This window comes from Pezoporus occidentalis, unplaced genomic scaffold (genome assembly GCF_034315485.1).
Source record: "Pezoporus occidentalis ecotype Australia unplaced genomic scaffold, CSIRO_AGI_Poc_V1 ctg25, whole genome shotgun sequence".
Classification (NCBI taxonomy): Eukaryota; Metazoa; Chordata; class Aves; order Psittaciformes; family Psittacidae; genus Pezoporus; species Pezoporus occidentalis.
Window position 1 is genome coordinate 4,642,257 of NW_026914394.1, and position 24,571 is coordinate 4,666,827.

The 24,571-nt window shown below is 41.3% G+C and overlaps 1 protein-coding gene across 1 annotated transcript; it reads left to right on the plus strand.

Annotated features, from left to right (window-relative positions):
• The first annotated feature begins 5 nt into the window (after positions 1-5).
• SCP2 (sterol carrier protein 2) lies at positions 6-22,444 on the plus strand. The gene is made up of 16 exons (XM_062623217.1): positions 6-162; positions 2,342-2,393; positions 2,980-3,051; positions 4,294-4,425; positions 5,374-5,438; positions 6,429-6,555; positions 7,837-7,900; positions 8,141-8,227; positions 8,986-9,136; positions 9,984-10,131; positions 12,214-12,321; positions 13,908-14,061; positions 17,164-17,257; positions 17,871-18,000; positions 19,947-20,026; positions 21,579-22,444. The coding sequence occupies exons 1-16, from the start codon at positions 118-120 to the stop codon at positions 21,672-21,674; spliced, it is 1,605 nt and encodes a 534-aa protein (XP_062479201.1). The 5' UTR covers positions 6-117; the 3' UTR covers positions 21,675-22,444.
• Positions 22,445-24,571: the final 2,127 nt, after the last annotated feature.

Here is a 24,571-nt window from a genome sequence, read left to right on the forward strand (position 1 = left end):
GGGGCGGTGGCTTCACGCCTCTCGGGCGCTCACCCCGCCCCTTCGCGCTGGGTTGGCGCTGGGCTGTCGGCGGTGTCGCGGCCGGAGGGGAGGGGGTGCAGGGGCACGGCCGCCATCATGGTGCCTCGCCGGGTGTTCGTGGTGGGCGTTGGCATGACCAAGGTACGGGGCTGCCTGCGCCGTGCCCGGTGAGGCGGTGCGGGAGGGCACGGCGGGGCCTGGTGCCCCTGCCGGGGCCGGGGCCGGGGGCGGGGGGGTGTCGGGGGTGTCGGCCCGAGCAGGTCTGGTCCCCTTCGGGCGTCCCCGCTTCGCGCGTCCCCTGTGGTGTACGGCGCCGGCCGGGGCCTGCGGATCGGGCCTAGGCCGCAGCGGCTCCGTGCAGAGTTCACCTTCGGTTGGTGAGAGCTGACCCAGCGGCCAAGTTAAACATTAAGGAGCTCCGCTGGGATAGTCAGTGTAACAGATGTACAGCGGGCAGGGGGGTGCCGTGTCCCTGCAGCCTCCGCTTGGCCCGGTGTTTTGAAGGGCCCGAAGCTGAAGGGCTCCGGAGGCACTGGCAGCAGCAGAGCAGGTGCAGTGCAGATGCTGTGGTGGGGACTGACAGCAGCTCCGGTCATTTGGTGGCCGACAGAGTTCACGCAGCGCGGCTCCTCTACAGCTACCTGAAAGGAGGCTGTCGTGAGGTAGATGTCGGTCTCTTCTCCCAGGTATCCAGTGACAGGATAAGAAGTGGCCCCAGGTTGCACCAGGGGAGGTTTAGATTGGATATTAAGAGAAATTCCTTCCCCAAAGGGTGCTCAGGCATTGGAACAGGCTGCCCAGGGCGGTGCTGGAGTCACCGTCCCTGGAGCTATTGGAAAGACATGTAGCTGTGGCACTTAAAGACATGGTTTAATGGTGATAAACTCATATATTGCTTAAACTCACTTGTGATATGCTCAAGGAGGTAACAGTAGTGTGGAAAAGACAACTAAAAGTTGTCAGACACCAAACTGCATCTTAACTGCTCTATCATGAAGTCCTTTAGAATAGTTAGGGTTGGAAAGGACCTTAAGATCATTCAGTTCCAACCCCTGCCATGGGCAGAGACACCTCACACTAAACCATGTCACCCAAGGCTCTGTCCAACCTGGCCTTGAACACTGCCAGGGATGGAGCATTCACAACTTCCCTGGGTAACCCATTTCAGCGCCTCACCACCCTCACAGTAAAGAGCTTCTTCCTTATATCCAATCTGTATCCTTCCTCTTTTTTAATCTTAATAATGTAATGTCTTCCAAAGATGAGTTTACCTTCTCAAAACAAGAGCCTGTGCTTCCTGCGTGTGTAATTGTCAGTCCTACAGACCGTGCCTTGCATTTTTATGAGTGGATCATCATCTCAGTTACCAGCTTAGTGAGAAATTGTCACTGCTCTTTTCCCCTCTTCACTAGCCCAGATAGCGTCAATTGCTCTTACAGACTTTTACAGTCATCAATTCACTGACTGATTTTCCTTGTGACCATCAGTACGAAGTTTCTCTGTCTAAATTAAGGAAATGAGGCTCTACAGAAAGTACAGCTAAGTGTTGTGAACCACTGGAGCTGGTGAGCAGTTAGAGTATTACCTTTTATATACTAACAGTGAAGGTCGAATAATGTGTAGAACTACAAGTTGTTAGTATGAGGTGGGGTATTTTAGCAGCGACACCTTTTGTGAATGATGTAAAAATGCACAATGTATGTTTCTTGGTGGTTTCTAAGGAGTCATACTACAAAGAAAATAGAAATAGCACCTCTCTGGTGAGAGGTAAGGTGTGGTAGGACTTGTAGCAAAGGGGAATAAGGCTCAGGAAAGGGAGGCTTTATACAGAATTAAGTTCCATACAAAACCCAAGCATTTTCTTGTTACAAAGAGGAGGATAACAAAATAAAGTGGAAGGGAAATACTTACCAAAGTCTTTGTGAAGATTATGTCTTGTGTTACAATGAATCAGTGAGGATGACAGTTGTTCTCTGTCCCACCCAAAGGCTTTGGACAGGGTTACTGTATATCTGCATTTAAACCATGGGTCTTCTTTAACACTGAGCAAAGGTGGTCCTGAGTACTATTTTCTGTTGTTAGCCATCACAGGCTAACAGGGCCTGTCAGTAGTACTTGGGAATCGTGCAGGTTTTGTGCATGTGCTTTTGGGTCAATTAAATGAAATTGTTTGGTTATTTAAAGCTGATTGTTCACAAACCTATTTCTAAGTTAAATATAAAGGGTTAAATGCACCAGTTGGAGCAAAAGAGCTATTAAATCGCACTGTAATTTGTTCTTGTGTGGTTTCTTGTTTATTTTCCTTGTTTTTTCTTATCAGTTTGCAAAGCCTAGTGAGTGCATGGATTATCCTGACATGGCTAAGGAGGCAGGTAATTTAATAATGAAGCATTTAGTTTGATCGCTGACACTTACTTTAAGTCTGACAGTTAATATTTTTGTTTTACATGTGAGGGAATACTGCTGTTCAGTAAATAGATATATATTAAAAGCAAATCTAAAACTGATAAAAACCTCACAAAATCCATAACTGACCTGTTCAATTCACTGCCTTCCCGTGCTGGTTAGAAGGACAGCTTAAAATTGACTGGGACATTTATTTTAAGTGTCCTATATTATTACCTATATTATTACCTATATCCTACCTATATTCTTCAAGTGTACTTTCATTGGGACAGACAATGTGCATGAACACAGATGCATGAAACTTTCTGATAGAGAGCTTGTTCAGAGCTCAAAACACTGCAAAATTGTCTTTATGAGAATGAAGATGCAAGATTATATTAACCATCTGCATCATATAATAAGTAATTTTTACAGCTATCTCTTTTTCTTGTTTGTGAATGCATGAATAATACATAGTACTCTAGGTCTGCTTGTTCTGGTTGTGAGAGATGGGTTTGGTGGGGTTTTTTTCTTCAACTTTTAACTTCTTTTCAACTCTTTAACTTCTTCTAGGCCAAAAGGCTTTAGCTGATGCTGGGATTCATTACTCAGAAGTGGAGCAAGCATGTGTGGGTTATGTTTACGGTAAGCAATGTCATTTGGTTGAGATGTGACATGTGCAGACATCTGTGTAGATAAAGCTTGTCCACATCTGTGTGGATGAAGTGTGGGGGATCCCATCCATTTCAGGTTATATTTAATTTTGTAGAACTGTCTCAGTTTTAAAAAATCTATTATTTTTAGTGGTCACAGATCTATGTCTGTGTATGTATGGAGTTTACAGCTGTAGTCATGGGTATGGAAAGACTTACATAAAGTTGTGTCTTGCAATGTTTTATGCAAGTAACTCTTTCAGCAAGACCAGGTTGTGTGTTTATTCAGGTGGTGCAAACCTTACGTATGACAATGTTTATGGCAGTGCACTTGAAAAGTCATTTATTCTCTGTGTGATGCTGTGTGCACACTGGAGTGGATATGCTTGTTTGTTCACCGCCCTGGACTTGCTAGGGGGTATTTTGGGGATCAAAACTGTAATGTGTCCTTGCACTTTCAGCCCAAGAACACAACAGAGGTATGTGCTTGGACTCGACTCGTAAGTGATAGATGAGATGTACTCTGAAAGAGGTTCATAGCTTTTTCAGTTGTATGGATGTATATAGAAAGATAACCATGATTTAATGTGCTGTATAAGACTATTGAAACACATGCATTAGTGTGGCTCCAGAATAATGCTTTGCAGCTGAAGCAGCCAAAACCAACACAACCCTCCAGTTTTCTAGTAGACACTCTTAGCAGAAGCTTTTAACTTGCAGTTACTGCTTAATGTAGTGAAAGGAGACGGTGTTAAGTGACTGGTTTGAACCTTTTCTTGCCACTGCAGTACATAGATGCCTGGTATGTTTCTCAAAGCAGTCAGGTTTCTATTAGAGGAAATTTGTTTCCATTCCAGACAGAGTTTTCTGTTTACTTTCTTCCTGTTTCTCTCTTAATGACTGTATTAGGACATTAGTAGGGCCAGTCAGCTGGGATACTTCTAGCAGCTTCCAAGCCACACCTGTAAGATGTTTCTGTCCTGTCCAGTTACCTTCCATTTATTTACAGCCTGTTATCACAGAAGCAGGAGTAATTTATGTTTGTAAAATATGATGATTTTCATCTTGTTTCCAAGGTTCTTGTACAATGGATACTTGGGAGATACTCAAGATGACAGTTCAGAAGTTCACGTTTAGTGTTGAAGTACTAGCATTGCACACACATGGTTGGATTTTGTTTTGCTAGTCAAGTTTGAGTATGTACCTTATTTTAATGTTGTGTCCATGCATAAAGGTGATTCGACCTGTGGACAACGGGCAATCTATCATGGTTTGGGTTTGACTGGCATTCCTATCATTAATGTTAACAACAACTGTGCTACTGGATCAACTGCTTTGTTCATGGCCAGACAACTAGTAGAAGGAGGTGAGTTGTTTTGTTCTGGGGCTGGGTAATACATATTCTCTATTTCTATGAATATAACTTGAATGAAGAATGGAACTAGTGAATGTGTGAGTACTCCGAGTTGTAAGTGTACTATCCTCACAGGCAAAATGGTGTTTTCTGCCTCACTCAGCTGAAAAGGTTGATCACTTATATATATGCAAATATGAGACCAAGCACTTAAAAGAGCAGGGCACTAGAACATCATGTGTGCACTTAAGAGACTGTGTCAGTGATGCAGTAAGATGGTGTGTATGGATAGAAATGTTCTTTCCTGTGTCAGAAGCTGCATGAACATAGTAAGTAGGAAGCCAGGTAAGTTTTTCCTGGAAGAATTGTCTGGAGTAGTGCAGAAGCAGTTGCATTATAGACACTAGACTCTGCAGGATGAAAAGGAGAAAATAATCTGTTAAAAAGCTTGGCTTTTTTTCTTCTTTTTTTTAACTTGAAGTTAACACCAGTATTTGACCAATGCATTTTTTGGAAGGGAGGGGAGGAGAGCAATGCCTTGTGACAGACCATGCTTTGAACTGACAGATGAGTCTTTCCTTCTGTTTCTGCAGTTCCTTTGTGGACTTTGGTACTTTCTTGCACTTAAGTGCTGATGTTTCTGGAATCAAAACTATAGTAACATTCTGTATGATTCTTGTGTATTTGTAGCAGAGATGTAAGTGCTTGGTCATCTGTGATAATTGCTGTCAAACAGGTTGAAAGTAAACCCAACCCCTGTAGTGATCTCTCATTCTTCAGTATCAATATGTTTGTATCAGTACAATTCCCACCCCTATTTGTCTCTCCTTCAAAAACGAAGAAAGGAGGAAGAACAGCTGGTAGGTTTTTATGTATATCTCTTGTTATTGAATAATTGCTAGTACATAATGTCATTTATCATTACATTGTGTTTTAAATAGTCACAATTTTTATCTTAAGGTTTGGCAGACTGTGTTCTGGCCCTTGGCTTTGAGAGGATGGCAAAAGGATCCCTTGCCTCAGGTGTAAGTGTCTGAAACACTCCATACATTTCATTACATTCATAGATTAAATACAGCTCCTCATTCTCTGAGGCATATGCTAACAAAAACCAGTTGCTTTAAGATGCTGCTGTAGATGATTACAAAGTAAGCCATTGTTTTGATCCACAGAAACTTTTAATGAGTTTTATGATTCTGATTGCAGCTGTGATACACACATTTTGTGGAATGTTCTAGAATGATTTTTTTTCTGGTATGTCATGCTTTTAGTATTTTGTCAATATGTTAAAGGCAGGGTAAACAGGGAATAATGAAAACACTGGCTAAAATACTGAACCACTGAGCAATTGAAGTGTCTTTAACAAAATGACACACCAAATCAAAGAAAGAATCTGGGTCTTCTGGCTTTTTGCTTCATGCTTACTCAGTTGAGCACTTTCCCAAAAACTAATGGCTTTTGTAAACCTTTCTTACCCGTCTCTTCTTGTGTGGGTTATTTGTATTCTGCCTTATTGCAAGCAATATTAGAGCCTATATGCCTGGCAAGCAATATTAGAGCCCATTTAACTACACAAATGCTAAATTGGATTATATATGCAGAGGTTTGGGTGAGAAATGTTAAATTTAACAACTGATTTGGAAGAAGAGTTATTTTTAACATGCTTTATGATGCTTCATCTAAGCTTCGTTAAAAACACTAATACAGTGTTGATTTTATAACTTGGAACTACAGTAACTGTAGGATTTTAAGCCGAGGTGAGAAGTCATATAGGAATAGTCCTTGCCATGAATCAGTGCAGTGATTGTACAGTTACGGATTTTCTGCTTATTTACTCTTTCTTATTGTTGGGAAGTTATGAATGCTTCAATGCATGTCACTAAAGTGCAGCATGTCCAGTGGACTTGTGAAAATATCAAACCCCTCTGTTTTGCTTGAAATACATAGCAGTTTTGTGATGATCTTGTAAAGAAAAGGAAGTTATGACTTGCTTTATGACTCTTCCTCTTTTTTAGTTTTCAGACAGAACTAATCCAATTGACAAACACTTGGAAGTTATGATAAATAAATATGGGTTAGCAAGTGCTCCTGTAGCACCTCAGATGTTTGCAAATGCTGGCAAAGAACATATGGAGAAATATGGTATGTTAAAAGACATCTTTTTTTTTTTCATTGTCCTCTTCTAATTAAGTGAATTAAAACTTATTAGGATTTTGTTTTTTTTAAACTGATGGTGTTCAGTGTCCTTTCTTTTACCCAAGTACTACAACTGCAGCTAACACATAAAGGAATACATTTGGATAAAGAGTTACCTACAGAAAAGTTGGTGATGTGTAGGCAAGCAAAACCATCAGGAGGCAAAATAAGGCTGTGATACAGAGTGTCTGGTAATCATGCTAATGAAATGGTTTGTGGTTTTGTAAGATCTGGGCAATAAGATTGTGTAACTTCCTGCATTTTTTTCATTTGTTTTAGGATGGGTAGAGAGGCTTAAGACTGAATTGCCTCACAAAAGCTTTTGGGTGTTTGATTCAATCTATAGCACTAGGCTGCTGCCACTGCCATTTCTTACCCCCTCAGCAGACAAGGGAATTGGCTTCCAGATAACAGGCTGGTGGGTTGAGCATCTTCTGTTTGCTCTTAGTTTTAGACTAGTATGTGGGAAAATTTTATACAGACTCCAGTATTTCACCACAGCTGTTCTGCGCCAATAGGAAAATGGGTATTCAAGTTTTAGTAATAGAATCATAGAATCATAGAATAGTTTGGGTTGGAAAGGACCTTCAGATCATCTAAGTTCCAACCCCCCTCCCATGGGCAGGGACACCTCACACTAAACCATCTCACCCAAGGCCTCATCCAACCTGGTCTTGAACACCACCAGGGATGGAGCATTCATAACCTCCCTGGGCAACCCATTCCAGTGCCTCAACACCCTCACAGTAAAGAACTTCTTCCTTATATCCAATCTAAACTTCCCCTGTTTAAGTTTTAACCCGTTACCCCTTGTCCTATCACTACAGTCCCTAATGAAGAGTCCCTCCCCAGCATCCCTATAGGCCCCCTTCAGATACTGGAAGTCTTCTATGAGGTTTCCATGCAGCCTTCTCCAGGCTGAACAGCCCCAACTTTCTCAGCCTGTCTCCATAGGGGAAACATACCTCAAATAAAATGCACTTATTTTCTGTATTTTTATGTCAGTAAGTGTTAAATATCCAAATAGGATGTCTGCTAGCTAAAACTCAGTTCTTTTTAGTAGCCTTTATCTAATTTTTAGACCTGAGATGAGTTCTAAGGAAAGCCTTGATATGACAATGAGTCTCTTGTAAAGATGCTTGTGAAGGTCAAACCAATATTTAAAATGCTATGTTACCACTGCTGGGGTAAACAAACACTTCAGCACAGCTTTCCTTCGCCTTCCAGGGACAAATCCGGAATACTTTGCAAAAATTGCATGGAAGAATCATAGCCATTCAACCAACAACCCGTGAGTTATGTACTCTACCTCTACCCTGAACATGTGTTGCTGTTAAAAAAATCATTCAAAACCGAGCATTACTTTTAGAGTGTATTATTTCTTAGGGTGTGAAAATGACCCTCAGCATAAACTCTATATCCAGTGCCTTACATTTTGTAAAATCAGCTCTGTATCTGCCTAATAGTGTGATATTAGTGTGTCTGCTGCCAAGGGCTGTACTAAAAGATGGTGTCTGTGTGTTCTTGCCAGGTATTCCCAGTTCCAACAGGAGTACACATTAGATGAAGTTCTGCATTCTCGCAAGATTTTTGATTTCTTGACTGTCTTACAGTGTTGGTAAGGAGAGGACTTAGCATTGTGGTATAAAACTTGATGTTAAGCCAAATACGGTAGGATATCTAGTTAAATAAAAGTCTGTTTGCATGTGAATTAAAATGGACAGATTATTTGAAGAAAACTTCTTATAAATAAAACAGATGTGGAATCTCTGTGCTGACCAAACACTATCTAGGTACTTGTTCACAGTATAACGCAATAAGCTGAAATATATTTAGTACTTTGGGGCTCTCTTGTCATTCATAGAACCATAGAATGGTTTGGGTTGGAAAGGATCTTAAAATCATCAAGTTCCAACCCCCCTGCCATGAACAGGGATGCTTCACACTAGAACATGTCACCCAAGGCTCTCTCCAACCTGGCCTTGAACACTTGATTCTGTATCTTTTATCAATGAGCATCCACTGCTGTTAAGTGTTAATTCTTCTCTTCAGCCTTTCCTATACCCTCCTGAAAGGCTTATTACTAATAATGTCTGTAGCCAGGTAGAAGCTTTGATATTCTTTCTAAATTGAAAAAAAAAAAACCAACATAATGATTTGTGTGCATTTTGATGTCATACTTTTCAAATGTCTGTTAAGACAATTGCTTAAAGTACCCAGCAAACACTGATGGAATTTATAGTTTCTGTGGCATCAGCCAAAGTATCTTTTTGTTTGTCCTTTTTGGGTTGTTTTGGTTTGCATTAAAAGATAATTCAATGGAAGATTGACATTACTAATACAGAATGCTGACATCATTATTTTTCTTCCAATCAGTCCAACATCGAATGGTGCTGCAGCTGCAGTTTTGGCTAGTGAGGAGTTTGTGAAAGGGCACAAGTTGCAGCCACAGTCTGTGGAAATTCTAGCCCAGGTGATGGCTACTGATTATCCAAGCACATTTGAAGAAAACAGTTGTATGAAGATGGTAGGTTTACAGTTCTGTATTCCCTGGTACTCCTCAGTGTTGGGTTTTTTAATACCTGCAAGTCTTAATGATACTATAGACATTTCCGTGTCAGTTAGCAAATTACACTCTGTGGCAAATATAAAAGTAATTTCATTTGGGCAGGTGGAAGAAGCAATGGGTATGGTTGTGGAATAATAGTCAGAAATTTATAAACAGGCTATCAACCCCCTCATTTTCAACCAGTTATTTAAAGGCTGCTCTTAACTGAAAAGCAAGAAGGTTTCTTTATTTAAAACAATCTTATGTCTGTGTAATGCTGAGCCTGAAATAACCTGTTGGGTATAGTCACTACTTGGTTAAGTAGAATGAAGGGAAAGACATGAACTGTGAAATCTGGATCCCACTGCAAACTGGTAAAAATAATTGGATGTAAGTCAACCATTAGAATACCCAATAGTTTCTGCTTCAGTCATGTCCTGTTTGGGTTTCAAATACAGTTCTAGTTAGATGGCTGATTGAAAAAGGCAGCAAGACAGTTTGAGGCTTTGTTTCAAGGCTGTTTGCCTGAGTCACGCAAAGGAGCAATTTAGCTTGTGAGCAAGGTTGAGAAAACAGAGGATATTTGCCAGAAAAGCTTCCACATGCCAACATCAAGACTTAGAATACTATCTCTTTTTATGCAATTCATACTGTATGAATATTAAACTGTGATACAAGATGCATAAAAAAATAGTTAGAATGCCACCTCCTACCTCAATTTCAGGGTAGATAGAAACGCATTTAAAATTAAGTGTAGAAATGAAATTGCTTGTAATTTTAATGTGTCTTTAATGATATTTTAAGGTATTATTTCTTCTCGCTGCAGGTTGGCTATGATATGACTAAAAAAGCTGCTGAAAAGTGTTTTGAAAAAGCAGGCCTAAAACCTGCAGATGTTGATGTGATCGAACTTCATGACTGTTTCTCAGTTAATGAGTTCATCACCTACGAAGCGCTGGGACTCTGTCCAGAAGGTAATAGCATCAATGGAGAGCTTTGTTTTAGTAAAATGGAAAGCATTAAAAATGCCTTTGTATCTGTTCATATAATCAAAACTTTGAACTATCTCTTGGCCAGTCTGTATTTGAAAGTCTTACTGGCTGACTTCATAAGAGGGAAAAGCAAGTTAGACCGTCGTGAGACAGGTTAGTTTTACCCTACTGATGATGTGTTGTTGCAATAGTAATCCTACTCAGTACGAGAGGAACCGCAGGTTCAGACCCCTGGTGTGTGCTCTTGGCTGAGGAGCGAGGCTACCATCTGCGGGCTTATGACTGAACACCTCTAAGAACCTACCTAGATGCTTGTTGTGCTGTTGTGTCATCGGTTGCTTGTGATTGACCCAGGAGATGACAGTCTTGTTCAGAATGCATGGCTAAAGGTCTTTCCGAATCTTCCTTAGCAAAGACAGGCATTCCTCATAGGACAAGGAAAACTCCTATCTTCAAACCCAGGCTGATGGAGCTCGCCTAGCCTTGTATGGTCTTCCATCAAAGAGAAGGACACTCTTACAGAACCTAAGACCTGTGGACTTTGCTGTCACTGTCCTAGCTAACTAGGCCGTGCCAGTTAAACCTCAGGTTTAAAGGGTGGGGCCAGTTCTGCACAGGCTGGAAGGGCTCACTCTCACCCATCTGTATGGATGGGCGAGGGTCCAATGGTAGGTGACAAGGTGCATGGGAAGCTGCAGATCCAACGTTGCACGTGGGCAGACCAGCGCATGGGTAGCTCAAGTTAGCTCAGGAGTTGACAGCCGTGGTCGGACACTTCCTGATTGCCTAAGCAGCCTTTTTCTCCAACCAGATTTGGATATCTCACATGCCCTTGGTCATCATGCTTGTAGTAAGCATGGTTAAAGCCCTTCCCAAATCTTTGCCCACAAAGCCAAGCTATCAATCAATATAAAGAAGACCTGCGAACTCTAGAATCACTTTACTGTGATTTCTGAAGAAATCTACAAAGCTAATTAAAGTGTTGGGCAACTGTGTGAAATTCTGTGGCTAGCATGTGCAAGGATGGCTCTTTTAAGGAAGCAGAACAAGGAAACTGAGGACTCTTGTGATCTTTATTGGTGTTATGCCCCCTTTTCAGGGCCTTATAGCTAGCTACCCCAAGATTTCCCTCCATCTTTGTATTTCCTTTTAAGAAGATAAAAATGAGACAAGAACTGCCTGTAGAGGGCATGTTACTCATCTTCAGTGAGACTTTCCTCAAAATCTTGAAACATATTTGCTGTTGAAAAGAGTTGTTGGCAAGTTGCGAACATGCCTCTAAAGTCAACAGGGTAACAATGCACAATCTGTCCAGATTAGTTTAATTCAGTGAAGTGAGTGGATTTACAACACGTTAAATGGCAGTGGAGTTTAGTTCTTTTATGGAAGTCCAACCATTACAGTTTTCTACTGAAGAGGTTTTTTTGATTTCAAATAAATAATGCATTGAATTGCTACTTTAGCATTTGATGTATTTAAATGTATTCTTGCTTTGTATAAATAAACATCTGATGTAGTCTTTCTCTAATTTGTTTTTAATTGGGGAAAATATCCTACTCTGTCACTAGATGGTGTATTGCGTTATGTCTAAACGTCTCACTGAAACAAGTTTGTGGAACTTTAGGAAGACTTCATGTGTTTGTAGGGCTCCCAGTATTTGCCATTGTTTGCTTTCTACTGTCATCCTTCTTGTGGTTTTTATGGTATCTACAGTAAAACCAGTAAATGTTTGATGCTATTTAAATCAGAACATTAAGCTTTTTAATTTTTTTAATTGAAGATAAAGAACAATTCTGGTGGTACTTGACTGTCCAGTAAGTCTTGTGTGTAGTAATTTAACAGTGCAATTCTCACCACCTTTCAGTCAGTCTGACCTTAATAGTATGTGAAACTTACCTTGAAATGGTAGGCTCATTAGACATTAGTCTAATTAGAGATTAGTGAAATGGCATAAACCACATTGTGGATTTAGATGTGCAAAACTGACCTGGTACTTGCAACTTGGTGACAACAGAATTGAAAAATCACTTAAAAGCGATTACTTTTGTAATTACTGTTTTATAGGAAAAGCATGTGACCTGATTGACAGAGGAGATAACACTTATGGAGGAAAATGGGTTATTAATCCTAGCGGTGGCTTGATTTCCAAGGGACATCCACTTGGTGCTACAGGTATGTAGAACCATGTCATTTAGTCACACCAGTTAGATACAAGATACAGCTCTTGGGCCAGCAGATGCTTCCCACTTGCATTTGTCTGTATGAAACATGAGGGTTTCATGAGACTAGAAGGAAGCTCCGGAGTTGATTCTCATTTCCAACTAAGGCAGGTTGACCGTGTAGGATTGCTCAAACCAAAAGACTTGGAGTGTGTTTTTGATCATGAGCACTTAATTTTATGGTGCTTTCCCCCCCCTCGGTTATTAAAGCAACCTGCAAAACAGCTTAACTTTTTGCTAAATAATTGCTCAATTGTACAACTCGTGCTGAATGTAGTGTGAATTTTGCTGTTTTCATCCGTTAAAATTCAGATTTGGGAGATTTTTACTGCAGCTGAATAGCCTGTACCCTTGTTAGCTGCAATAAAAGCTATTTCTGTAACACTTGGATGGCAAAATATTTACCTGATGTTTACCGAGGAAGCTCAGGCATCATTTCCCAGCAACATAGGCTTTCCTTTTTCCTTTTGTTTTTTTGTTTTCTTCCAACTGCTGTGCTTGCTTCCAAATGAGCAAGCATATATAATGGATATATAAGTATATATAATGGATATATAAGCATATATAATGGATATGCAATCATATATAATGGATATATAAGTATATATAATGAATATATAAGCATATATAATGGATATGCAATCATATATAATGGATATAATGTATTTGGATTTGTGAGGATAATTCACCTTCCTTGTTTGGAAATGAGAAGCTGTTAGAAAACTGGAGGAGACCTTGTAAAAGAACAGATCTTAATCTTAGCAGCTGGATAGCCTGCAGTTGATGGGTGGAGAGAGTATTAGGCAGCTTTGGAAGGAGAACATACTGCGTAAATGAGACTGTGGGTATCTGTAACAGGATGGGAACATTACATTGCTAGGTTTGTGTTCAGTCTTTGTCAGTTACTCAGTGACACATGTAGAGACAGTTACTGGTGTGGAAAGAGTTGTTAAAGAGCAGAAAATGACCATGTCTACAGGCTGTCAGCTTAATTTCACTCTAAAACAGTCTGGAGGCCAGCTGTGTGCCAATCAGAGGTCCTACAAGTCACCTTAAGTTTCCAAATCATCCCAGAGCAGGTTGTACCACGGAACACATTCTCTCCTTGAGGCTGTGAGAGTGTAAATGAAACCTGTTAATTCTCCTCTGTGCCTGGAATGACAACACTTTTACTTGCCCCGTTTGTAACGTTTCAGTTAGCGGTGTGTACAGTGCCATGTGTAAAATACAGATGCCTACACAGTTACCTGGGAGCAAGGAGAGGCAGGGATGGATGGAGGGAAGAAGAAACGTGTGGTGGAATGGGATCGCAGTTGCAGAAATAGTGGATAGTGAGGGGAATGCCAGCTGAAAATCGGGGCTGTAATGGAAAGGGATCCACCTTCGTTTTGGGCCTCCCAAGAAAAGCTGTTTCTGTGTACCTGGATTACCGTTCCCAAATCCTATCTTTAGTAGTCCCCGAACGCCTTTCCAAGGAGGGAGGTTTACGGCACACACCCATTGCGTGTTCCTTGTGTCGCTCTGTGCTCGATTCCTCAGGCCTGGCGCAGTGCGCCGAACTCTGCTGGCAGCTGCGCGGCCTGGCCGGGCGGCGGCAGGTCCCCGGGGCAAAGGTCGCGCTGCAGCACAACCTGGGCCTCGGCGGGGCCGCGGTGGTGACGCTGTACGGCATGGGCTTCCCGGGACACCGCAGGTGAGGCACCGGCGCCGGCCCGCCCGGGGAGCAGTGCGGCTGCCCCTGCCGCGGCTGGGTCCGGAGGAGGCAGCGGGACCCTGCAGGGTGCTCCTCCTTCACACGGCAGAGAGAGAGCGCTCCTGAGGGCTTCAGCACGGAGAAGAGAAGGCTCCTTAAGGGGAGGCCTTAGAGCAGCTCCCAGTGCAGAAAGGGGCCTACAGAAATCTGGAGAGGGGCTTTGGACAAGGGCCTGTAGGGACAGGACAAGGGCAATGGCTTTAACCTGCCAGAGGGGAGACTGAGATGAGCTCTTAGGCAGAAGCTCTTCCCTGTGAGGGTGCTGAGGCGCTGGCACAGGGTGCCCAGAGAAGCTGTGGCTGCCCCATCCCTGGCAGTGCTCAAGGCCAGGTTGGACACAGGGGCTTGGAGCACCCTGCTCTAGTGGAAGGTGTCCCTGCCTGTGGCAGGGGCTTGGAACTGGATGAGCTTTAAGGTCCCTTCCAACCCAAACCATTCTGTGATTCTATTCTAAAATTGGAAACTTCAGCAGTGGGTTCAGTGGTGGTGTAAACTAAGGTCACTTGTGCTGACTGTGCTCCCATATCTTTGTGTTTCAAAATGTGTTATTTTTAGTATTATCGTTTGCCTCCGTGCAAGGAAGAGATTGCACTGTAAACTGGAACTTGCTCAGCGATTGGAACTGTTGGGTACCTGCAGCACCACAGGTGTATACAAGAGATTGTAACTTACACAGTGTATGTTCTTGCAATGTGGGTTCTAAATTACTGAAAAGAGCAGACTGGCCCATAGGAATGGCTCACATGAGTTCCTGTAAGGAACCTGAGGGTTTGCAGAAAGAAAAAGCTAACAAAAAACCCATCCAAGAACAAACCAGGCCACATTAAAATGATTTAATTGAAACTAAGGACTTGCCAGAAAAGGCCAGACATCCATGGGAATAGACATACCCACTGTTTTCACTGCTACAATTGTTACTGGTTTGGTTTCATGAAGACTTGTTTTCAGCTCTGTATTGCATTGGTGTTCAAAGCACTCAGGCATGCTGCTCCTTCCATCCTGGCTAAAGAATTTGCACTTGCAAAGTAGCACACTTCAGAGTGAGAGGAGAATGCTGCTATGAAGCTGTCTTGCATTCTGCTCTAGTTCTGTGCCAGGAGGGACTGAGAGAAGATAATTCAGAATTGTAAATAAACCAAAATTTCAGGAGATGCTCTTTTAGTACACAGGTCCCTTTATGTTTTTACTTGGAACTTCGATTAGAAAGATTGAGCCATTCTTTGTGGGTATTACGGTTTTAGTTTTAAAGCTTGATGCCAATACTTTATATTTGCTCCAAAAATGTATCAGGTATTGGACTTCCAGATAGAAATATTCCCCTCCCAACTCAGGTTTCTAATGTCTGCTTTAGCTAGGCCTGTACCTTCATGGGAGGTGACAATGTAACCTTTGGATTAGGTAATGAGAAAACCAGTTGAACTTTGAAGGGCTGTAGCAGTGGTTTTCTACAGTACAGTGTCAGTTGTAGCAATTCTATCACTTTTACGAGGGCAGACCACATGAGAAAATGTGTGATACATGTCTTCTCATAGATTCCCTTCAAACATGCTTGCAAAACTTGGCAGTGGGAGTTGGTGCAGTTTCAAATGACAGAGCAAAAGATTTCTATAGGGAATATACTGCTTTCCATTGCTTTGAGCATTGTCGTACAAAATATTGTATGGAACAGGGAATCTATTGCTCTTTGTGTACTGTTAACCTTGAGGTCCTACTAGAAGTAGTGCCTTCCTATCAGGAAAAGCTTTGCATGTATAGATAATACTTCTGAAAGAACTTAAAGTCTCGTTTACTACAGCTCACTTCACCCTCATCAGTATGGAGATATTTTAAGAGTCTTTCCTAGGCACACCTCAAATCTCAGCAATACTAGTTTGATCTTGCATTAGAGAAGCTTAAAACGTTTTAGTTCTCCCAAGGGCTTGGTGTGCAGGAGGCACCTGACACAAGGATTTGCACTTATGTATATAAATCAGACTTTGGAACGAAACAGTGTGGTTGATCTCTCCTGACACTGCTTATGTAATTGAGTGATGATGCGTATTGTGTAAGTAAGGCAAAGGTGGTGGCATTTCATGAATGTTAATGAAGATGCTTCATGCCATGTTTTCTACAGCACTGCACAGTCCCATCTTAATCACTGGATTAACAGCTACCTTGTAATTAGTGACTTTAGTAATAGCTGCTAAGAATGTACATCAAGGTAAATGACAGCAGGACTTGATTCGGTTTTGGATTAATCTTTGAAACAGTTCTTTTTTTGACACATTACAGCTTTACATCCTGTTAGTACAGCCTTGGTTTATTAGTAAAATGATGTGCCTTCTTCAGATGAGACAGTCACTACTACTGCTACCCTTGGATACCTCTACGGAGTAGTGTTAGGACCACACAAGTTGTAGCAACATTGCTTAAGCGATTCTGTCCCTGTGACAGTATCAGACCTGACCACAGCTTTGAACTGTGCTGCCAGGAGATGGTAATATCTCTAAGCTTGTTTTTCCTGCTGCTTGAATTGCCATTTCTTTGGGCATATCTATACTTCATCTTTGGGAGCCTCTGTAGAAATGAAGAATTAGGTTTCATGCTGTTCATTCAGGCCACGTAGGGTTACTGCTCCAGAGAATCGGGAATAATGCATAGAACCTCTTGTGACAGTTGAGACCCACTTGAATTGGGAAGGAAAATATTTGTTTTGCCAAAAAAAAGAAGTATTTCTCTGAGATGGTGCATGTGCTGCTCTCCCCTCACACCAGCTGTGACAGTGGTGTTTGCTACTTTATCTTAAGATGGATGATCTGCTATCATTATAAGATTAGTGTCATGTCCATACATGCAAAGACATGTAGGTACTTCAGGTGGTTGTCATTCAGACTATCAAGCCCATCAGATAGTAAGCTTCATGTAGATGTCATATATTTGCTCTGTCCTGCTGAAGTGTTTTGGTGTGGCTGTTCTCACCGGTGTGAGAGGTCTCTCCATGATAATTTGAATATGCAGAAAATGTGATTAAAGGGATATAAAAGACTGGGCTTCTCATTGCAGCACCGGCCGTATTGAGGCTGTGCCTCTCAGCGCAGAAGTGGATGGATTTAAGTCACATTTGGTCTTCAAAGAGATTGAAAAGAAGCTCAAAGAGGTATTTGACTACTTCTTTTACCTGTTGTAATTTATGACAGGACATGTGTGAAGCCTCATGGGTATATAGTATCATCAATCACTTCCTCAGTACTCCTTACTGAAACTAATGTTACAGCTTTGAATTTTGCTGTGCCAGAAATCTTTCTATGCTGTGCCATGATTTAAAAACATCTTTTTTTCAGCCAGTTCCTACCTGCATAAGTGTATTTCAGAAAAGGCAAGTTCAGATTGTACATGAGGAGCTTGTAGCTAAATGAGGAAGTCTATAAAGTCTATACTTGGTCTTTGTTGCTTGCTTTGTAAGTGTGATTAGCAGAAGAAATCACTTTTTGTCAGGCTTGCATCAAGACAAGACTGTTAGGACACTGGTCATTTTTCTTAGTTGATAGATTATAATATACATACCTGCATAGTCATAGTTTGTGGGGTTCTGTTTTGGTATTTTTGGGTGTCTTTATTTTTTAGTAAATTATTTAAATGAAGCCTGATAGAGGGAAATGGGGATTTCCTTTTATTGGAAAGGTTAAAGGGTTTTAGATTCATTTCATTCAAACTATGTGGAAGTTATTTTGAAGTAAATGAATGATTCACACATTACATGGTCATTCCAGGAAGGAGAGCAGTTTGTCAAGAAAATTGGTGGAGTCTTTGCCTTCAAAATAAAAGATGGTCCTGATGGGAAAGAAGCAACTTGGATAGTAGATGTGAAAAATGGCAAAGGCTCCGTAGCAGTTAATTCAGGTGAGTGCTATTTTAGTATGTCATTGCAGAAAACACATCAGACTAATGACAAGAATATAAATTCATACTCTGTTTAAGCTGTAGTGACCTTGAGCAAAAGTGGTGTAGAGCTGCCTTGACTTTAAACTTAGCTACCTTCGGTTTAATCTTTTCTTATTACTGACATTTCTAATCCATGATGTTTGGACCAAGAACGAAACATCTTTAAATTCTGTCTATGTAACTGCATGTTTTCTTAGAAGCTCCAGACAGATCTGTCAGATGACTCTTACAGGAATAACAATTAAAAAAAACCCCTAATGAAGTCATTCAGATCTCAGGGCTTTTTTTGTCCTCCTTTTAAAATTTGGGCCAGAAATGTAATTTGTTGGAGACACTGGTAGAATCATAGACTAGTTAGGGTTGGGAAGGACCTTAAGATCATCCAGTTCCAACCCCCCTGCCATGGGCAGGGACACCTCACACTAAACCATCTCACCCAAGGCCTCATCCAACCTGGCCTTGAACACTGCCAGGGATGGAGCATTCACGACTTCCCTGGGCAACCCATTCCAGTGCCTCACCACCCTTACAGTAAAGAACTTCTTCCTTATATCCAATCTAAACTTCCCCTGTTTAAGTTTTAACCCGTTACCCCTTGTTCTATTGCTGCAGTCCCTAATGAAGAGTCCCTCTCCATCATCCCTATAGCTCCCCTTCAGATACTGGAAGGCTGCTATGAGGTCTCCACGCAGCCTTCTCTTCTCCAGGCTGAACAGCCCCAACTTTCTCAGCCTGTCTTCATGCGGGAGGTGCTCCAGTCCCCTGATCATCCTCATCGCCCTCCTCTGGACTTGTTCCAACAGTTCCATGTCCTTTTTGTGTTGAGGACACCAGAACTGTACAGAATACTCCCAAGTGAGCAGTAGGCCATAAGCTGGTCTATCTCATCAAGTTACTTCTCTGCAGCGATAAAACTTGACTGATTTCAATCCTGTAACAGCTGATAAAAACTTCAAGTCCCATTAGAAAAAAGAAGGCAGGCATGAATAAGACACAGACTGGTGGTGGTGGGGAAGCTCATAAAATTCTTGGATTTTATATAATCCTTGGAAACAAAGGATTGTACTTCTTTTTTATTGGTTTGTCTCACTTCTGTAGTTATGCATCCTAATGATATATAAAAAGCCAAAGACAATAGTTGTCAGAATTTCATATATCCATGGACCTGGATCTTAAAGCTTTTAATTAAACACATGACAGAGGGTTTGATTTGGAATTCATTGATCTATGTTACTACAAAAAGAAAAGCACCTTTTTCTGTTGCATGGACACTTTACCAAAGAGTCAATTTTCATAATAAGATGAACATATGAAAATATGCATACAGGTTTCAGCCCTTTCGTATATACATCAGGATTTCTGTTGGAGCTTATGAGGAGAAGTTTTCAGCTTATTTCTAATAAGACCCTAAAAACTTTTGTGTTAATTCAAATGAGTGCTTTTAGAATGCACATGTTGCTCCCTTGGAAGGAGAGGGCAGGAAATGCCAGAAATGTCAGTGATGAGTATCTTCAGAGAGCATCACAGGGGAAAACACATCTCTTTGAGTTGAAATACTAGCAAATTTAGACATTGCCAATGCTTGCAGTTAACATTCTGTCTGATTACAAGTAGATTATTATTTCTTTACAAGGAATACATTTACTTAGCACACTTCAGAAAGGTCTGTCTTCAGTATTGGGGTGTAGCACCTTGTCTGTGCTACAGGGTGGCACAGATGCCTCTTGGCTATCTCTTGCTGATCTTGTGAGCTCTTGCTGATACTTCTATAATGGCTGCTATTTGTATTTACTTGTGGTACCATTTTGCTAACTTGTAGTATCAACAGATGTTTCATAGAGTTGCAGCTTCTGTTGCTGTTTCATCTCTCAGTTTAAATCTTCATAGTCAACTCTGTCTTACAGATAAGAAGGCGGATTGTACAATTACAATGGCAGACACTGATCTGTTAGCCCTCATGACTGGCAAAATGAATCCTCAGACAGTAAGTATAGTGAAGATGAGATAAGAGGTCTGACTTGTTTGTTTTGGCTGTGTTTTAGTTGAAATCATTTGAATAAATCCCCCCTCCAAAACTGCCATGGCAGACTTGAAGAGTGATAATTCTTGACTTCCCCATAACAATTTGGCCAAAGTAAGATTAATCAAGAAAGACAGTATCTACTCTCTTGAAGAGGTACACATTATCTCAGACATCATATAGGTAATCCAAAAGGGGATATTATTATTGCTTGGTTTGCAGAGGAGAGGGTAAAACTGCTGTTTGCAGTGTGACTTAAGAAAGGAAGAACACTGGCCCTCTGTTTGAAGGGCTTTGCAGTCATAACTGGCATTAGTGTAAGGAGTTATCGGGATGCTGAAAACCAGAAATTGAGGTGAGCATCCACTGAATGTCTGTGATTATTTGGTTGGGATTTTTTGTTCATCCGTGTGTCCAAAGCAGCCATAGTGCACAAGTAAACCAGATGTTTGTGTTAATTTGAAGTTGCTGTTCTGTACTTCTAAATTTGAAGTGCTTGGGGTAACATTCTTTTAAGTTTTTGGTCTGGTAATAACAGGAACTGACTTGTGTCTAGGAGAAATTGGAAGGTAAAGCACATTACAGGGATGTTGTAATGTACATATAGGAAACTGGGAAGCAATCGCAAATTACATCTCCAGTTTGGATATTCATAGCTTGTTCACTCACTCCCAGTGAGTGGTGCCGAGCTGACAACAATTGAGGTCCGTGTCCGGCTCCCCCCCCGCCTCCCCGCACCGGGGCTCTCCCCTTCCCCGCTGTGAGAGAGTGCAACTCCTACGGGTTGAGACAAAAACAGTCCAGCAACAAATCACCACCGCTACTATCAGCTACAACAATGATAAGGGAAAATAACAAGGGAAGAGAATACGATACCACCGGCCAAGAAAACGAGTTCCACCCGGAAGCCCCTGTCCTTGGATATTCTCAGTGTGTGCAGTTCATCTTTTGGCCAAACAAAAATACAAGCTGAAAGTCAAAACACTGCACTGCACCAGTTAACACAAAGGACTGAACCCAGGAATGTGTGCCACACATCTTTAGTGTGTGCTTCACAGACTAGATTAGCAAAATTGAGTTAATCAGTAACAGACCCAGTAATGGCTGGGGGGGATTTGAGTAACAAATGATTTGTGGCATCTACTGTGCACTTACTGCTTTATTGCCTTCAACTGAAGTAGTGAGCTTTCATTCTATGAACTGTCATCACTGAAACACTGGGTATTCTGCCCTGCTTTGTATACACATCCATCATTGTGATAATCCAAGACACAAGCAATGCCAAGCTCATTCTCTTTAAGTGTCACAAATACAATAAGCATACAACTTCCTCAGTTTACTATTTTATTGTCTAATGTCAGAAGATACATTTCTTGGTGAATGCTGGTGTCTGCTGGAACTGTTGGAGTTACAGAACTCAGGCCAGGACCTGCACACACATAATAGCCTGTAACTATGGAGGGTGCATTTGAGGTAATATGTTATATTGCATCTCATCAAATCTCTTTCTTTTTAGGCATTCTTTCAAGGCAAATTGAAGATCTCTGGGAACATGGGCATGGCAATGAAACTTCAGAATCTACAGCTTCAGCCAGGCAAAGCTAAACTTTGAGCTTCTTAGAGAAAACAGTTAGTACTTGATATTCTTCACAATGAAAAGTAGAATGAAACTAGGCATTATCAATAACATGGTGCAGGCTGGGTTTGATTGGACCTCTCTCATCTAAATTATGTGGTTAGAGACCTTAATTCTCTTAATATATTCCATGAGTTTCTCTATGGCAAAGAGTTTTAAGCTAAGCTTGAGGCACTAACTCTGACAAATGGTATATGGTGGGTATTTGTGACAATTCTGTTTTAATCAATATGGAAAGAGCTGAATGAGGCTGCTTTACTGTTCAGCTTAGTTGGGAAGAGAGGGAGGAAGGTGATAGTTTGACATATCAATTAACATTAGTTGCATATTTTTGAAGCTGTAATAATGCTTTCAGACTTCCATTCTAGCAAATTTGTTGCTGCTTCAATTAACGTGGTCTTGTACAGGGGATCTGTAACAGCATTTTTTTTAGAACAGGCTTTAGGAATTTGCTATAAAATCCTTTTCTTATTACTTCTTTGGAATTAAAAAAGAAACAAAATAGCCAGAAGTAAGGAGGAGCTAGAATGTTGCTTTGAGATTCACAGGATTGTAGTACCTTTCACCTTGGACAAAATATCAGGTTTGCCAGGAGAGCAGAGAGGGGGTATAACCAGTGTTTTACCTGCTTCCTCCTGAGAAAATCTGGTGTTGATCATTATGAAATGTAACAGCTTTAAGTTCTGTTTTGGGAAAATGTATTCTGGTTGGAGGTTTAATAGAAAATTAAATATACTTTTACTGTTCTTCTGTGTGTCTCTTCCTCAGATTTGTAAACATGGATTTCATGTTAATGCACTGAATTGACTGTTCTACACAGGTTGTCATGAAGGGTACCTACAGTCATCTGTTTTTAACTCCTTGGACATTGCTAGTAGATAAGCTGACATCTGGGTCCAGAATATACACCTCACATCCTCACACATGTGGGCCATGACTGAGGAGCTTGGGCATATATTTCCTCTTCCCTGGTTTAACTAAAATCATAATAAAATGAGCTAATTCAGGTTAATCATTCTGCTTACCTAGTGTGAGTGCTTAACAGATTGCTGAGCAGTAAGAATGGGTGCACTGAATCAGGCCAAAATCAAGCGAGCCCACTGTATGTTCTGACCTTTGATACATTGGAAGGAATAATAACATGGCCCAAACATCTGTTTATCCCGAATACTTTCCTAGCTGCAGGTGGTTTAATTTTCTTTTCCAGCTCACAAATGTGCACTGTGGTAGGTCTGCATCTAAACTTCGTGGTGGATGGTCTTTCATGCATTTGTCCAGTCCCTTTTGGAATCCTCAACAGCATTTTGACCATAGGTCAGGAACTGCTGTAGTTTACCTACATGTCATGTAGAATTAAATTTACTCCTTTTCATCTTACCCATTGCAGTTTTGGCTTACACCTCCTAGTTGCCTTTTTTGTTGGTTTGTTTTTTATTGGAAGAAACATTGAACAGCTTCAAAGCACTTCTGGTGTTTATAGCGTTGCCTGATCACTTCCAGGCTTCACAGCTTGGAAGAGGACATTCTGTTTAACTGTGTCACATGGGGATGACCTTTTGGCCATCCATGTATCCTTCCTCTATGCTGCATACCAATTGTCCTGTTGAAAGGCTTTCAGGATGCAAGAGCATTTTCAGGTTTTACTTTCCTTTCCCCAGTTGCTTTTCTGACCCCTGTTAGCTTTGAGCTGATGTTTCTTTACGTTTCTTTCATACTAACTCAGTGCTTATTTTCGCACAGTGAAGCTGAAAGTTGTTCTGTGTGCATTGCTTTATTTATACTGAATTTCAACTGCTCGTTTTCCTGCCCAGGCACTCACTGTTCAGACCTGCCTGCACCTCTTGTACTCAGCCCCGGTCTTTAATATCTGGATGAATCAACTTTCATCACGCTCTTTTCCAATAGCACAGATGTGGCCTGCCTTCACTTCTTAAAATACAGTCTGATATTAACCAGGTTTCCTCTTGTGTACTTGTTTATTGACTTACCCAAAGGGTTGTAGTAGATGGGAGTCCTGTCTCTCAAATGAAAGCAGTGTTAGCTCTGTAGAGAGCTAAACCAAGGTTTGCTAATGTATCCACTGCTTTTTCCTAAAGTCTTGCCATTTGGCTTGTGGGCTAAAAGAAAGGGGAATCACAGGATTGCAGAAGTAATTACGTACTGAAAGCAGTTTGTTCCTCTGCACAAAGTTACAGATACACCCTTTCATTAGCAAGCTTTGTCCTCCTGAATCACTAATACTAGCAGGAGAGCTTTAGTGATGTCTGTTATGCAGCTCAGAACATGCCTTTCCCAAGGATTTTGAATACAGACACGTTTTTGTTGCTGTTTAATTAAAGAAGCAGATGAATTCTGAAGCGCAAACAGGCTGACACAGATCGCAGACCATACCCACAGAAGTTTAAGTAAGATGTGCTCACCTGCAGATTGAGATCAGTTTCTAAGGGGGAGGAAAGCTCGCACAGGAATATTGAAAACCAACCAAGCAAGGGAAAAAAACAACCCACTGCAAAAATGTCTTTGGGGTTTGCTACCAAGGGAAAGAATACCCAAGTGTGAAGCCCAGCCTTCAAAGGAATCCCTGGGTTTTCACAGGCCCAGGACTTTCAGGTTTGGGCACTTGCAGATACCATGTCATTATAACAGGAAAATCCCAGATTAAATCTAGATGTTTATTTTGCTTGTTGATCGTAGCTAGAGGAGGTACTGCAGAGGTTTCACAGCCTGTTTGTATGCTTGGGAGTAAGAGAACTTGCCAGTTTTGTCTTTCTCCTGCAGTGCTTAAGAAGATGGAGTAAAGGACAAAGTCTTCTATTTACCCTGTGTGCCAGTCAATGTCTCACTTAACGCATCTGTCTTGTGCTGCTCCTTCA

Coding starts and splice junctions, on each gene's coding strand:
- SCP2 (XM_062623217.1), top strand. CDS start 118: ATGGTGCCTCGCCGGGTGTTCGTGGTGGGCGTTGGCATGACCAAG. Junction 12,322..13,907: donor ACATCCACTTGGTGCTACAG/GTATGTAGAACC, acceptor TCGATTCCTCAG/GCCTGGCGCAGTGCGCCGAA. Junction 18,001..19,946: donor CTCCGTAGCAGTTAATTCAG/GTGAGTGCTATT, acceptor TCTGTCTTACAG/ATAAGAAGGCGGATTGTACA.